Consider the following 12,982-nt stretch of genomic DNA (forward strand, 5'->3'; position numbering starts at 1 on the left):
TACTCGTGGTATGGCTTAAAACTGCTGTGACTAAAGGGGAATGAATATGAAACACTAACATAGAAAAATAGAAAATAATTTTCATTCGTATCCATAACAGGTAAGAGAAGCACACTAACGACAGTGAAATTAAATGATGAAACGAAATAAAAATAGCTATTTATGAAAGTGAAAGTGCAATGAAAGTACCAAACTTTTTATGAAATATGCATAAACTTGTAGATCAGATGATGAAAATAAATATAAAAATATGTTACACGACAATTTACTAATGCTAATTTAAATGATAGGAAATGATGAAAAATATATATGAATGCACCTAAAGTGAATTCAAATAAAAGCAGATGTAATTACATGGTAATTATGAAATAACACCGAGTGAGAAGTAATTTAAACCACAACTAACAAATATTCTATTAAATTTGGTCATCTGAAGTTCGAGAAAATCATTTACACGTTTTAATCTTTGAAAATTTATAGTATATCTAACAAAACAAATTATGCTATGCTTCTGTAATTCACTTCACAGTAGAAGTATTTTTATTATTTACAATATATTAATGCATTTCAGAAAAAAAGAAAAATAGATTAATCTTTATCAGCATAGTACTGATATCGATTAGGTCGAACACGCAGAGAATGTCGTTCTGATGACTGCCTGTCATTAGTGATATAAGCATTACGATCATAATGAACAGCTTCCAGCTGACTGGATTTCGCTGGAAAATGCGCTTGTTGATCGTGTCGCAAATATCCACTACTCATTGCGTCCGATGGATAATGCCGATGGTGATAAAATTGTAAATCCCTGGTATTACTATCATAATTATGATGACCGGTTGTTGTCTGAGTATCATACATTTCTCTTCTACAATTAAAATATACATATATCATTGGTACATAAAAGAAAAAAAAAATGATATATGTATATAAGAAAAAAAAACGATCAAAGATCAAAAATTTCTACTGTTAAAATATGAAAAATGAAGAACATTCATCTTTTAGCGTCAGTAACTGCAATATTAAAATTAGCTAACTTTTTCATGATTTTTTTTCCAAGTCATAAGTAAAGAATTAAAGAAAAAAAAATATCTTATTATCTTCTAAATTGTGCAGTGTTATACATATTTATACGTCTTTCTCCTATCCTCTTTTCCTTTTCTATTTTCTTTATTTAATGATATCAAGACAGCAATAATCAGAATGTCATCTCTTCATACCATTATGAGTAAAGATATTATGACATATCCAGCTAGAATAATGTAGACCTATTTTAAATTGCAAAATTACTTTTTCGAATAATTTCAAATAGCTAACAACATAGCTACTACAAATACTTCTATTTGGATAACATTTTTTGATCTTAAATATCATTAATACATCTGTTGTTTATTATTTACAGGAATTGTTTTTCAAAATATAAAATCATATAATTACAATGTAAATATAAATAATGATATACCTCACTGGAACACTATAATACCGCCGCTGTGGAAGTGATGATGACGAGCTATCAATAGTATCGCCAACTCTCACACAAGTAACATTATTTGGTAATTGAAGTACTCGTGTTTCGATCTAGAAAAGATTTCGAAAATAAAATGACCAATTTCAAGTCATCCCTCGTGATTATTTCAAGTCAAGTCACTCATGCAATCTGCAGATATATAAACTTGAGATTAACATGAAAAAAGCATTGTAACAATCAATCCTTACAAAAAAAGAAAACTAAATTCGAGTTGTTTCAAATTATTAGGCTAATGAATATGTATTAAGATTAAATGTGCTATAATGAATGTTCAATTCGAGTTAATTTTATGATTTCCATTTCAACATTAACTACGAAATTCCCAGTTCGATAATAAAATGAAACTATGACCCTAATGTTAAGTGCCTAACTTCATCATACTAAGAAAGTAGTCTCACTTCATTAATCCGTTGCTCTTGCTTACTTTCCTCCAATACTGAATTGTTTGGACTGTATTTATATCGTCTATCAAGTGAACTATTTCCATCGTGAGCCTTAAAAATGTTATCACCATTGATACGTCCTTGATCATTGGTCAATTTTATCTGCGATAAATCACTGGAATTGCAACTGTTTGGTGTGGATGACGGTACATTATCATAAAAGCTACCACGATGCGTACGCCGAAATATAGGTTCACAAGTTTCATCATTATCATCATCAGATTGGCTTCTGCAATAAAAGTAATAAACGTAATAATTAAAATATTTTATAAATTAGAATTAAGTAAAATTAGAAATCAAAATACAGAAATCACTGAGGGCGACCAACACGAGCTAAATACGTATCAACAGTGATTCGATTACATTCAACTATGATTTGAAACACAAAATAAAACAGTAAAACCTGACTAAATATAAGATATACTTCAACAATTCTTAATGATTCAGAATTTAAATTTCAAGAATGAATTCGATAAAAACCTGAATTTAGAGATAACATGGTCTGATTCGAAAAATCTAGATGCATAATCATTAGGCGCAACTTCATTTCGCTTTAAGGAAATGAAATTATCGGGAGTACGAAAGAATGAAGACTTGACACGGACAGGAGAGTTAATTGTTGAAGTAACTCGATGCATGGAGCCGGATGAACGTCCCGGTTGAATACAAAAAGACGAATCATTATAATCAATAGGTGGCTCTTTCGGTGGTAGCTGGTATAACTAAAATTTTTAATTTAAAAAAAAATTTAATTTGAGTTTTTAAAATTTAAAACCAATTTTCTTCGACCAGTGGCTAAATTTTGCAAAGTTTTATTAGCTTGTTTTAAATTTATTCAAAGTCTTCATTTTTTGATATAGCTCTATAGTTGCTGCTTACACACAACGAAAATAAGTAGAAGATAGGATTCTACAAAAATTAGAAATGTTAAAGAAATAAAAGGAAATCTAAGAGCTATTAAAAAGAATATTCAAACTCTAACTACATATTATCACCAATCAGTTTGACCATGAAATTTTATATCTAGACAAATTCAAAAATTTTTTTTGAATACTTTTTTTCTTAAATTTCTTAAATAATTCTTCTAACTTCTTGTTTTCCCACTGTTGCAAAATATCGTGCTGTCACTGCTGCATTACAGAAATTTGACTGTCGCATTTGCTGTCCTGTTGGCAACGTTGTCGGTCTCTTATTCAACTGCCTTTGCTGTTGTTGCGGCTGCAGTTGCAGCTGCCTTCTAGATTCATACACCTCTGAAAATGCAAAATTTAAAAATGAAAGTGAACATGAATAATTTCATAGGAAATAACAAATGGAAACATAAAATATTGGGTAGAATTTCAAAGAAGGATTACAAAATCCCAATGTTTTAAACAAACACATATAAATTACTATTCTCAGAAACATAACAACTAAAGAACAGTTAAATTTGATATACTATTAGTCCGTAAATGAGATGCAGTAATTTAAACAGCAAATAACACTAGTATATATTAATTTACCATATATACTGCAATAAAAAGCTATTGTACTGCTTTAACAGATCAGTGAATGAAAATTACTACCTTCATTATTTGCATGCGATAAGGATGATACATGAAATGGTGACGGGTTTCTTTCATTCATCCGTATATCGTGCTGTACTTCCTGAACAGTTAGTGGTCGCGTTGTTTTCACTTCAATTCGTTTTGCAAGCATTGGGTTTTGTTGTTGAAACAATTGTGAGAAATCTTCTCGACTTTCCGGCAGGTTTGTGTTGTTTGTTGTATCAGTAAGAACTTTTGTTGTATGTTGCTGTTCTCTTGAATTCGTATCTTTCACAGTACTTGTTGAAGAGATACTTGATTGCGAATTTTCCGGCACAGTAGGTTCCATACGTCGAGGTGGTAACTGCGACAATTTGTATTTTGAGAGAGGTGTTGGAGATGGTGGCAACCGTTGTCGACGTACTCCAATCGGTGATCGTCCAGCAACGGCTAAAGAAAAGTTTGAATGCAAAATTTGAATGAGCTCAACCAGAAATAAACAAAGACTACGCTTTAGCAAATTAAAAGATTACGTTGGAAATTTTACTTGCAATTCGAAAGTCATTCCACGTTTCATCTAACGTAAAAACTTAGTTAATAATCTCATTACTTTACCTAGTATTATAACTTACAGTTAGCACGTGAGCAACGGCTCTGTATTTCAGCAATATCCAAACGAATATCAATCATTGAACGACTAAGGATAGGTCCAAACGGTTTCGTTGGTGTTTCAGGTGCATCACCAGCTTTTGGTGATGCTGGTAGCAGCATCCGATCGTTCTGAAATACTGAAGATTTTATATCATAAACCTCATCAAATACAATTCGTTTTAATGTTTCCATTTTAATTAAAAAAAAAAAAAAAAATACAAAATTCATAAACAATTATATGAGATGTAAAAACATTCAGCAATTCAAATTTCTACGAAATTTTAAGATAAAAAACAAACATGCAATTTTCTGAGACAGTCTTGTAATGATTTCATTGTTTCTTCATCAGAGAAACCAAAATCCTGAGCAATAACAGTTTGAATATATTCCATAAAATTCTCCATTTGTAATTTTCGCATCGTTTCTGGAATGAGTCATAGGATTCTGCTAAACATGATAAACTATTTCAATTCCAGATTTCAAATATTTCATTTAATAATAATAAAGGCAGATATGTAAAACAAATATTAAGAATATCAAGCAACGTTTGATAAAGGATGGTATTCAGTACAGTTAGGCCAAGTCTAACGTTTCTTTTTTTTGTTGTAAGTAGTATAGAGAGGCTAACAAAAAAAAAAAAACTAAAAATATAAAGGAGTTAAATAACTGCACTTACTTTCATGCATTCTCATAATGTTGTATGCCATTGCAATTAATATCACGTCTCCTTCCAAAAGGAAAACATCCCATAATCGTAATGCTAATGGAAATGGAACCCGATCTAGGAAACAGCCAAACCACCATTTTGTAACATAAATTGATGGAATACCAGCTTTATCCTGCACAAAAAGAAACAGTAGATGAGCTTAGAGAGAAAGAGTACAAACTGAAAAAGGAATATTACATTAACCAAGCCTAACCAAATGAGGATAAATACATGAAACTATCACATCGGAATTTCTTTTTTTTAAATTCAAATTTATAGTGCTAAAGGAAATTAATTGGTAAAAGAAAACTAACTAAATGCTTTTTTAAACGTGGAAGATATTTTTGTAATATTTTTTCATAATGTGTTTGAAAGCGAACCAATTTCGGAAAACCGGGAACAAAAAATCCTGCAAGTTATTGATCACTTTGCTTCATTGAAATTTCAAGATTTAAATTTGATCGACTGAATAGTGTTCAGTTTTGTGCAATAGCTTTAAATACACAATCAATCTTACCATGCATTGAATGCTTTTTATCAACAAGTAATGCATGCAAGCACCAAAATGCATCCTCCTCATCCATATACATTAGGAAAAGCGCTGCTATTTGGCTCATTCCTTGACAATAACCTACTTCCGTATTATACATAGCATATGCAGATAATACATTGAATAGAGATTGCTGTCTGAAAACGATGAAAACCATTCGTAAATATCATACTTCAGTGACTCAATAATTCAAAATTCAATTAAATAAATATAAAAATTCTCACTTTACATCGTATCTGCGGCGAAATGCCAAATGATCTCTATATGTCCGATTAATATCTAGATCTATTTGTTTGATATCTTTTGAAATAAGCCGTGCACGCATCAATAATTCGCGATAAACATTATTTTTTTGTTCCTGTCGATAACGATTAATTTCAAGTAACCTCGTCCATACCTGCCAATTCATATCAATAATTCAGTTAACAAACAGGCGATAAAACCAAATAAACTATACCAGTGAAAGCACTGATATACCGTTCAGTACCTTCGATTAACTAACTGATTTTTCTGCTTAAAGCTGTTTAGTAGATAAGAAATAAATCTTGAGAAGGAAAAGATAAAATTCCATAATAAATATCACTCTTTGACTTTCTACTAACCATTGTATTTCTATCATCTTCAAGCGACTATAGTTATTCGCTGTATTCAAAGAATTATCAAAAGAAAAATTTTATGCTTCCACTACACTTAACAGTGATAACATTGTACTTAAATTCTAACGCCAAACAGAAATTTGATTTATCAATTTTTGAGTAGTAAATTTATATGCTTTACTTTTCAGTTTGAGACAACAAATTTTAGTGATACTTTCTAAACATATATTCCTATATCTGATATTTTTACACTCAAACGGTGAGATTTATCCGAGATGCTAAGCTTACGACAGACAGATAACTATGATACACGTATCTTTATGACCCACAAAACAAGTTCTATGAATTTAAACGTACAAAATTACAAAAAGCTTACCAACGACCTGAATTTTTCAGGAACACCTTTCCAAAGGCGTTTTTTCAACTTATCATTGGCACCCCTTCTATCATTCCATCTTGACATCATCCGTAGCCATTTCTGCTCACGTGAAACTTCTTTTGTCATTCGTTTCTTTTCTGCTAACTGTTGCACACTGATTTCATGAGCATCTTTGCTAAAAAGAAGATTCAATAATTTATACAAGCAAATATAAAAAAAATGTTATCAAAGCAAATATTTTTCATCAGGTAATTGTCGAAAACACTGAATTAAACAGCAATATTAAGTCGAAAAAAATCAAATTAGAGAAATGCATACTGCATAAACCCATATCTATCAGTAACTTTATATAATTCGAGATCAGGATTTTCCCATTCTTCCACTTCTTGTTCAGGCCCCTGAAAAAAACTTATCGCTATCATTTCCGCACTCATTATTATGCTAAAAAAATGAAAGTTTTGGTGGATCACACTAAATTATTGCAATGTCAACTACCAAAAAAACTATAATGTAGCAAAGATCTATTTTTAAATTTTTAGGTTTTTTAGAAATTTTCAAAATGTTTAAAAACCTTGTACTGTCAGACTAAAATCAGATAAATGCAAAATACTAATAACTAATAAACAGATAAATGAAACAAAACAGTCTTAGATCTGTCCAGGAATTATAAGAAGAAATATTACAGCAAATAATCTATTCATTTCATTTAGTTATAAGTAAAAATTAAATAATCGAAGCGGTTTGCTCTAATATTCATTTGATCATAACAAACAAAGTACTCTTTCATATTTTTCAACAATTTGCGAGCGTTCTTCCAATTCTCGAAATTCTGGATCATCATCGGATTCATCACTTGATGTCGCTTCCGTTTCATCATTTATTGCTTCTAAAAAAGGAAAAAAAGGAACACTCCAACAAAATTAAGAGGTTGAAAAATTTTTTCTTTCTTACATCACCTTATCTTATTATCCTTTATTGCAAAAACTTTCAAGAAATATTTTTTATGAAATTTAAAAATAAAAATAAAAGGAGAAAAAAACACTTTGAAACAATGAAATTAATATCATTCAAAATCATTACTTCGTACTGTCGCTCAAAATATCTTCATTCTTAAACACAAAGTTATGGCAGATTTTAATAGTACAGCAGTATTAGTACATTTTTCTTTCATTATTACGGAGTGAAAATATGATTAAATTTCACAAATTACTATTGCATTTTATTACATTCTCCATACTCATTTTTTTTTTCACTGTTTTTCACACTCAATATAAGAATTAATTTAACGAAGTGTAAAAAAAATATTTGCTTTCTCGACGAAAGCTTTTCAATAAAATATTCATCAAAAAGAAACAGAAACAACATGAGAAACAAGCTTACGAACATTTCTAATAGTATGAAAACTTAAAGTTTCCAACTTCACGCGTTCAATATTCAAGAAAAGATGAAAAAATAAGCAAGAAAAACTAATGAAGTTAATGTCCAAACCTTAATTCTACATTTAGATTCTGAAAGAGTTGAACAGAAATCGAAATTTTCGAAATAATCAAAGCAATCGTTAAGATTCTTAACATTATTATTTACTTTTTTATTATTATTAATATTGATTATTACCACTATCCTTATTATTTATTATTGTTATTACCATTATTACCTGTATGATTCGTTATAAACATTTTCCTAATGAAATCATTTACCATAAACAATTTCATGTACACATCCAAATAATCACGTAATTAAGTTGTAGAAAACCTCTCAGTACCTTCTCGTCCATACAATAATTTTTGAATGATTTGATCAATATGAAACAGGAAGTAAACATAGCAATAAAATTTCTTGTATTAATTACAATAACACTAAGATAACTCACAATATACATCCAAACAACAAATAGTATATTTATGATGTGACTGATGTTGATAAATTTAGCAAATGATAAATGGACAGAGTAAAATAAAATGTTGAAAATTTAAATAACATGAAATTAAAAAATTTGGCAGTTGCATGAAATTTTATCATATAAAATAGATTCTATAGAATACAACAATAAAAAGGGACAAAATTTCGTATATCTAAACTTGAAAATGGAGCAAAAATTTTTATGACATCATATAAACTATCGTCGATTCATTCATTCCTTTAACCGATTGTTGTTAATCTTACAAAAGATTTTTGTTGATAATTTCACTGACTACATTCGCTAATGCAAAGTCAAGATAATTTCCAGAGAAGAATATCATGATTTTTTTCAAGAATTGTTTTCTAAAGTTGAAACATATATGTTAAGTAAAAAAGAAAGTACAAAAGAAAGTCTGTTGCAATATAAAAAAAATTCTTATTGATGGCGATACTTCTTGAAAATATGCAGAAATATAGCATAAATCATTTAATATAGTATTTCGTATAACCAAAATATTTCTTCAATTATTCACATAATGCAACAAAAAACTGATAAAATACTACCCCATCATGAAAATATTTTCATGGTAATTATGATCACACCATTGGTCATAATCATAAAATACTTCTAATTACTGGCTGATGAAAATAATATGATATAATTCGAGATATACAATAACATATTTGGTATTAAAAATAATTTCTTTTGCACACAAACAAGATAAATTATCATACAAAAAAGAAGAAAAGATGTCTCTGTTGAGTGTAATTTAATTCCCAGAATTATTGAATTATGTTTTCATAACAACATCTATCAACTGATTTCTTTATTTTCCATACTTTTTTAAGTTATTTTATAGGAAATTATGCAATGTTCATGAACTGATATTAATGTGAACTTTCGCACGAAATCATCTTGTATCTATAAAATAAATTATAAAAAGTAAAGTTTGTTACTCCTATTTTGCTCAATAATTCAAATAAAATAACTTTGGTCAGCTTCCGTTCTCAATGATTCTCTCACATTAATGTTATAGAATAAAAAGGAAGGAAGAGGAGAGACGAGACGAATACAAAAAAAGTAAGGGAAAAAAAATTCAAAAAAAAGACATCAGACTGGAAGAAGTTGATAATCTTTAAGTTCATTTAGTTATTTTTTTTTTTAAAGAAAAACATCAAAAAAATAGTTAAAGTATTCAATTCCTTGATTTTACTATACCTCATAATTAAATATTTAAACAAATTTAGCCGCATTTAATGTAAAATTAAAATACAAGAAATTATTAATGTAACAAAATAAAAAGTTACAAAGGATGAATTTAGATTTCAATTTTAACGAATGGGACTTTATTTTTTCTTAATCTATCAAAAAATTAGTAAAACATTTAAAATTTAATCCACTGAAGAGAAATATTATAAATCAATCAATAATTCTGTAAATAAAAAGGGAAAAATATATTTGACTTAATTCTAAGATGATTTTATTTGCAGAAGACATCGATAAGTAAACTTCTGATAAAATTAAATTTTTTTTTTTTTTTAAAAAATGCTCAAATAAACAGCCTACATTTAAAACTACACACTTCACACTAATATATCATCATGACAATTCCCACTAATAAACTTATTATTCCATTTCTAATTATATTGACAATTGCAACAATTAGAAAAAAAATCTTATATTAAGCAGTGTATGCTTAAGACAATCCGCAATATATATTATTTTATACTATTTAATGTCTGATATAATGTTTTGAGTAATGAATAAAGTTCATGTTTCATTTCAAATTATTCTTTCTACTTTTCTTCTATTCAAATCAATATTTATATTATTCAAATAAAAACTGAAATGAAATAGAACAGAAACTAAAAAAATGACAAGCATAAAAAATCAAAAATTAAACAATGCTTCGATCCGTTTAACTCATTTTTCACAATTTATTCATATGTTACGCTTCTATATCAGAGTAAACTATTTCCCCTACTTTTTTTTCATTTTTTTTTTTTTTTTTGATTTATTTTTTTGTTTAATATTTTAGATAGTAGATGAGAAGAATGAAAGTAATATTTATTATTTAGCTGATATATAAAGAGACAAGCTAAATTATTTGTTGAATGAAGAGAGAGAGAGACGGAAGTACATTAATGATAAGTTGTGTATCACTATGAATTTTTTTTAAAAAATTGTTGTAAAAAAAATTGTGAAAAAAAATTGTGAAAAAAATTGAAACAGTGAGAATCAAAAAATAAAAAAAAAGAAAAAGAAAAGACAGCTGTAACATGTGTCTAAAAAAAAATAAATAAACTGATAAACTAATATAGTAAGATAAAAATTATAAAATTTTCGGAATTTTTATTCTGAAAAAATAAAATTTATAGTTGGTGTAATTGATGACATCTCATTCCTTTCATTTCTTTCTTTTTTTTGACCAACAAATGTTCAAAATTGCATTGTTATAATAGCAGACAAAAACACACATGCATACAATATAAAAGTTCATGCAACTATAAAATGTTTTTGCAAAGTTCCACAGAACATTTCAAATTCCAATCTTTTTCTTTTCTGTTTTAAAAGTTTTATTTGCAAAACAAGAATGAAGAAAAAAATCTAAAAAGAAAATAAATATTACGAAAGACAATATGAGTAAGCCAAAACCTTTAATCAATAGATATTTCCCTAACAATAAAATATGGATATCAAAGCAAATTTTAACTACTGCAAAAAAAAAAAGACACTGTAAACGAGTGAGAATATTTCATCCGTTTTTTACAAAAGATTCAAAATTAGCACAAAATAAAAAAGAATGGTATGTCGAAAAACTTGAAAGAATAGAAATTATATTCTGCAGTTTTATTCGACACAATTAACATTTACATTCTTTGCTACTTAAATGATTATATTTTATTAGTGATACGACGTGAGCAAATTTCCAACAGTAAAGTAAAGAATATAAGTAAAACATTTTTCGCAAATTCATGACAGAAAAAATGAAAATTTAAACAATTTTATTCTAGAAAACAAAAAATCCTAATTATTTTTTTAAAACGTTCACTAGAAAAAAAAAAAAAGTTGCAATCAAAAATTATCCTTCAATGATTAAACAATTCCTATTTCCCTATAGAATTAGTTTTAGCATTAATTCTTCCATGCAAACATACTTTACTCGATGATTTAAAAAAAAGAAAAGGACAGTAATAAATATAAAAAGATTTAATCGGTCATTATTCATCATTAATTGATGATAAACAAATTAAATATAAAAAATGAGCATAACTGATAACCAATAAAAATAGATTTAATTCGCCCAAAAAATACTTAAAATATATTACGGTTTTTTAAAAGTTAATTTCACAACATAAAAATATACCAAAATGTTCCTCCATATGTCTTTCGATTCTGGCATCTTCTTCCGTATCCACACTGTTATCCAAAATATCACTTTCTCGTAAATCCATCAAATGCATACAGTTGGAAGGAATAGTAGTAATGGCAGCAGCACTAGTAGTAATAATAGTAGTAGTAACTGCAACAGTAAAAATAGCACTTAATCCCGATGATAATGATAACGATAATGATGGTGGAGATTGTATGAAATAGCGATTTCCATTATAATTACGACCATTTGTTTTATGCTACGCTTTTGAAATCATTGAAATAGTCCTACTCACTTGTGTCGGACATACAAGCTGTCCTTAACTAGTTACCAACAATTGTAAATTATTCAACATTTAGAACATTCCCTGAAAAAAAAAAGAAATCAATGAATTGTTTCATCTAGAATATTCTAACATAAAATATGCATAATCCTTGGTTAGATCAAATTAGCATATATAAGAAAATATTAATGATCAATAATATTTTAACGATTTTTTGTAGATAATGTTCCTTTTTTAATAAATCAAACGCAGTTTCAAAATATAACAAATAAATAAACGTACTTCGCAAAATACATGAAATATGAATCAATAACTATAAACTGAACAAAATTCTCAAGAAACAGAATAAATTACACATGAAAATGAATATTCCCAAGTAGTTAACAAATAGAAACTTAATGTCAACATTATCTAAAAATTATATGAAAATTTGAAAATTTTTGCATAAATTTTTTAATTTATCAAATTTTCGTAACGAAAAAAAAGAAAAATTTTATTTAAAAAAAGATAAAACATGTAATTAATTTTTGTACAACAAAATTTGTTACAACATTATAATTGAATAATTTATAACATATAATTTTCTCTTTTTCTTTCTTCCTTTTTTTAAAAAAAAAAAAATTTTATTCAAAATAATCAAAATGATAAAATGATAGGTGAAATCTTATGTTTATTTCCAATTTATCTCATTTAAATTCATTACATATGCATTAATAACATATGCATAAGACATATAAATGATGTATATGTTACTTATCTTTTAAAATAACAAAGTATTACAAATGAACAATATTTTACATAAAATGTATAAACATTACTAACAAAACATCAATTTCATTTTTTTAATCTTTTTTTATTTTTTCATTTCGTTCTTTTCATAGTTATAAACAAAATAAAGAAGGTTGTCATTTATGGTCACACCATAAATAGCACTCACAATCAATATATCTCATCATTTTGCCATTTAGTTATTTATGCACAATGCTTTAGCAGTCTTGAGAAAAGCCACCAACTTCATCCTCTCATTCTATCATTACTGATGATTGT

At 27.5% G+C, this 12,982-nt stretch overlaps 1 protein-coding gene across 2 annotated transcripts; it reads right to left on the reverse strand.

The window, feature by feature from the left end:
* Nucleotides 1-588: 588 nt before the first annotated feature.
* Nucleotides 589-11,960, reverse strand: Bma-tbc-17 (the record flags this gene model as incomplete). 2 transcript variants are annotated; one of them, XM_043078786.1, is made up of 17 exons in its annotated part: nucleotides 589-868; nucleotides 1,463-1,578; nucleotides 1,927-2,200; nucleotides 2,452-2,693; nucleotides 3,061-3,224; nucleotides 3,537-3,947; nucleotides 4,130-4,277; nucleotides 4,448-4,572; nucleotides 4,825-4,987; nucleotides 5,169-5,263; nucleotides 5,372-5,541; nucleotides 5,629-5,801; nucleotides 6,377-6,554; nucleotides 6,698-6,777; nucleotides 7,159-7,265; nucleotides 11,647-11,802; nucleotides 11,948-11,960. In XM_043078786.1, the coding sequence occupies 17 exons, from the start codon at nucleotides 11,958-11,960 to the stop codon at nucleotides 589-591; spliced, it is 2,895 nt and encodes a 964-aa protein (XP_042934720.1). The 2 variants fall into 2 exon arrangements, with proteins under 2 accessions (XP_042934720.1, XP_042934721.1); XM_043078787.1 differs by lacking the exon at nucleotides 11,948-11,960 and having other exon boundaries at nucleotides 11,647-11,743.
* Between the last annotated feature and the right edge of the window lie 1,022 nt (nucleotides 11,961-12,982).

Source organism: Brugia malayi (genome assembly GCF_000002995.4).
Source record: "Brugia malayi strain FR3 genome assembly, contig: Bm_v4_Chr2_contig_001, whole genome shotgun sequence".
Classification (NCBI taxonomy): Eukaryota; Metazoa; Nematoda; class Chromadorea; order Rhabditida; family Onchocercidae; genus Brugia; species Brugia malayi.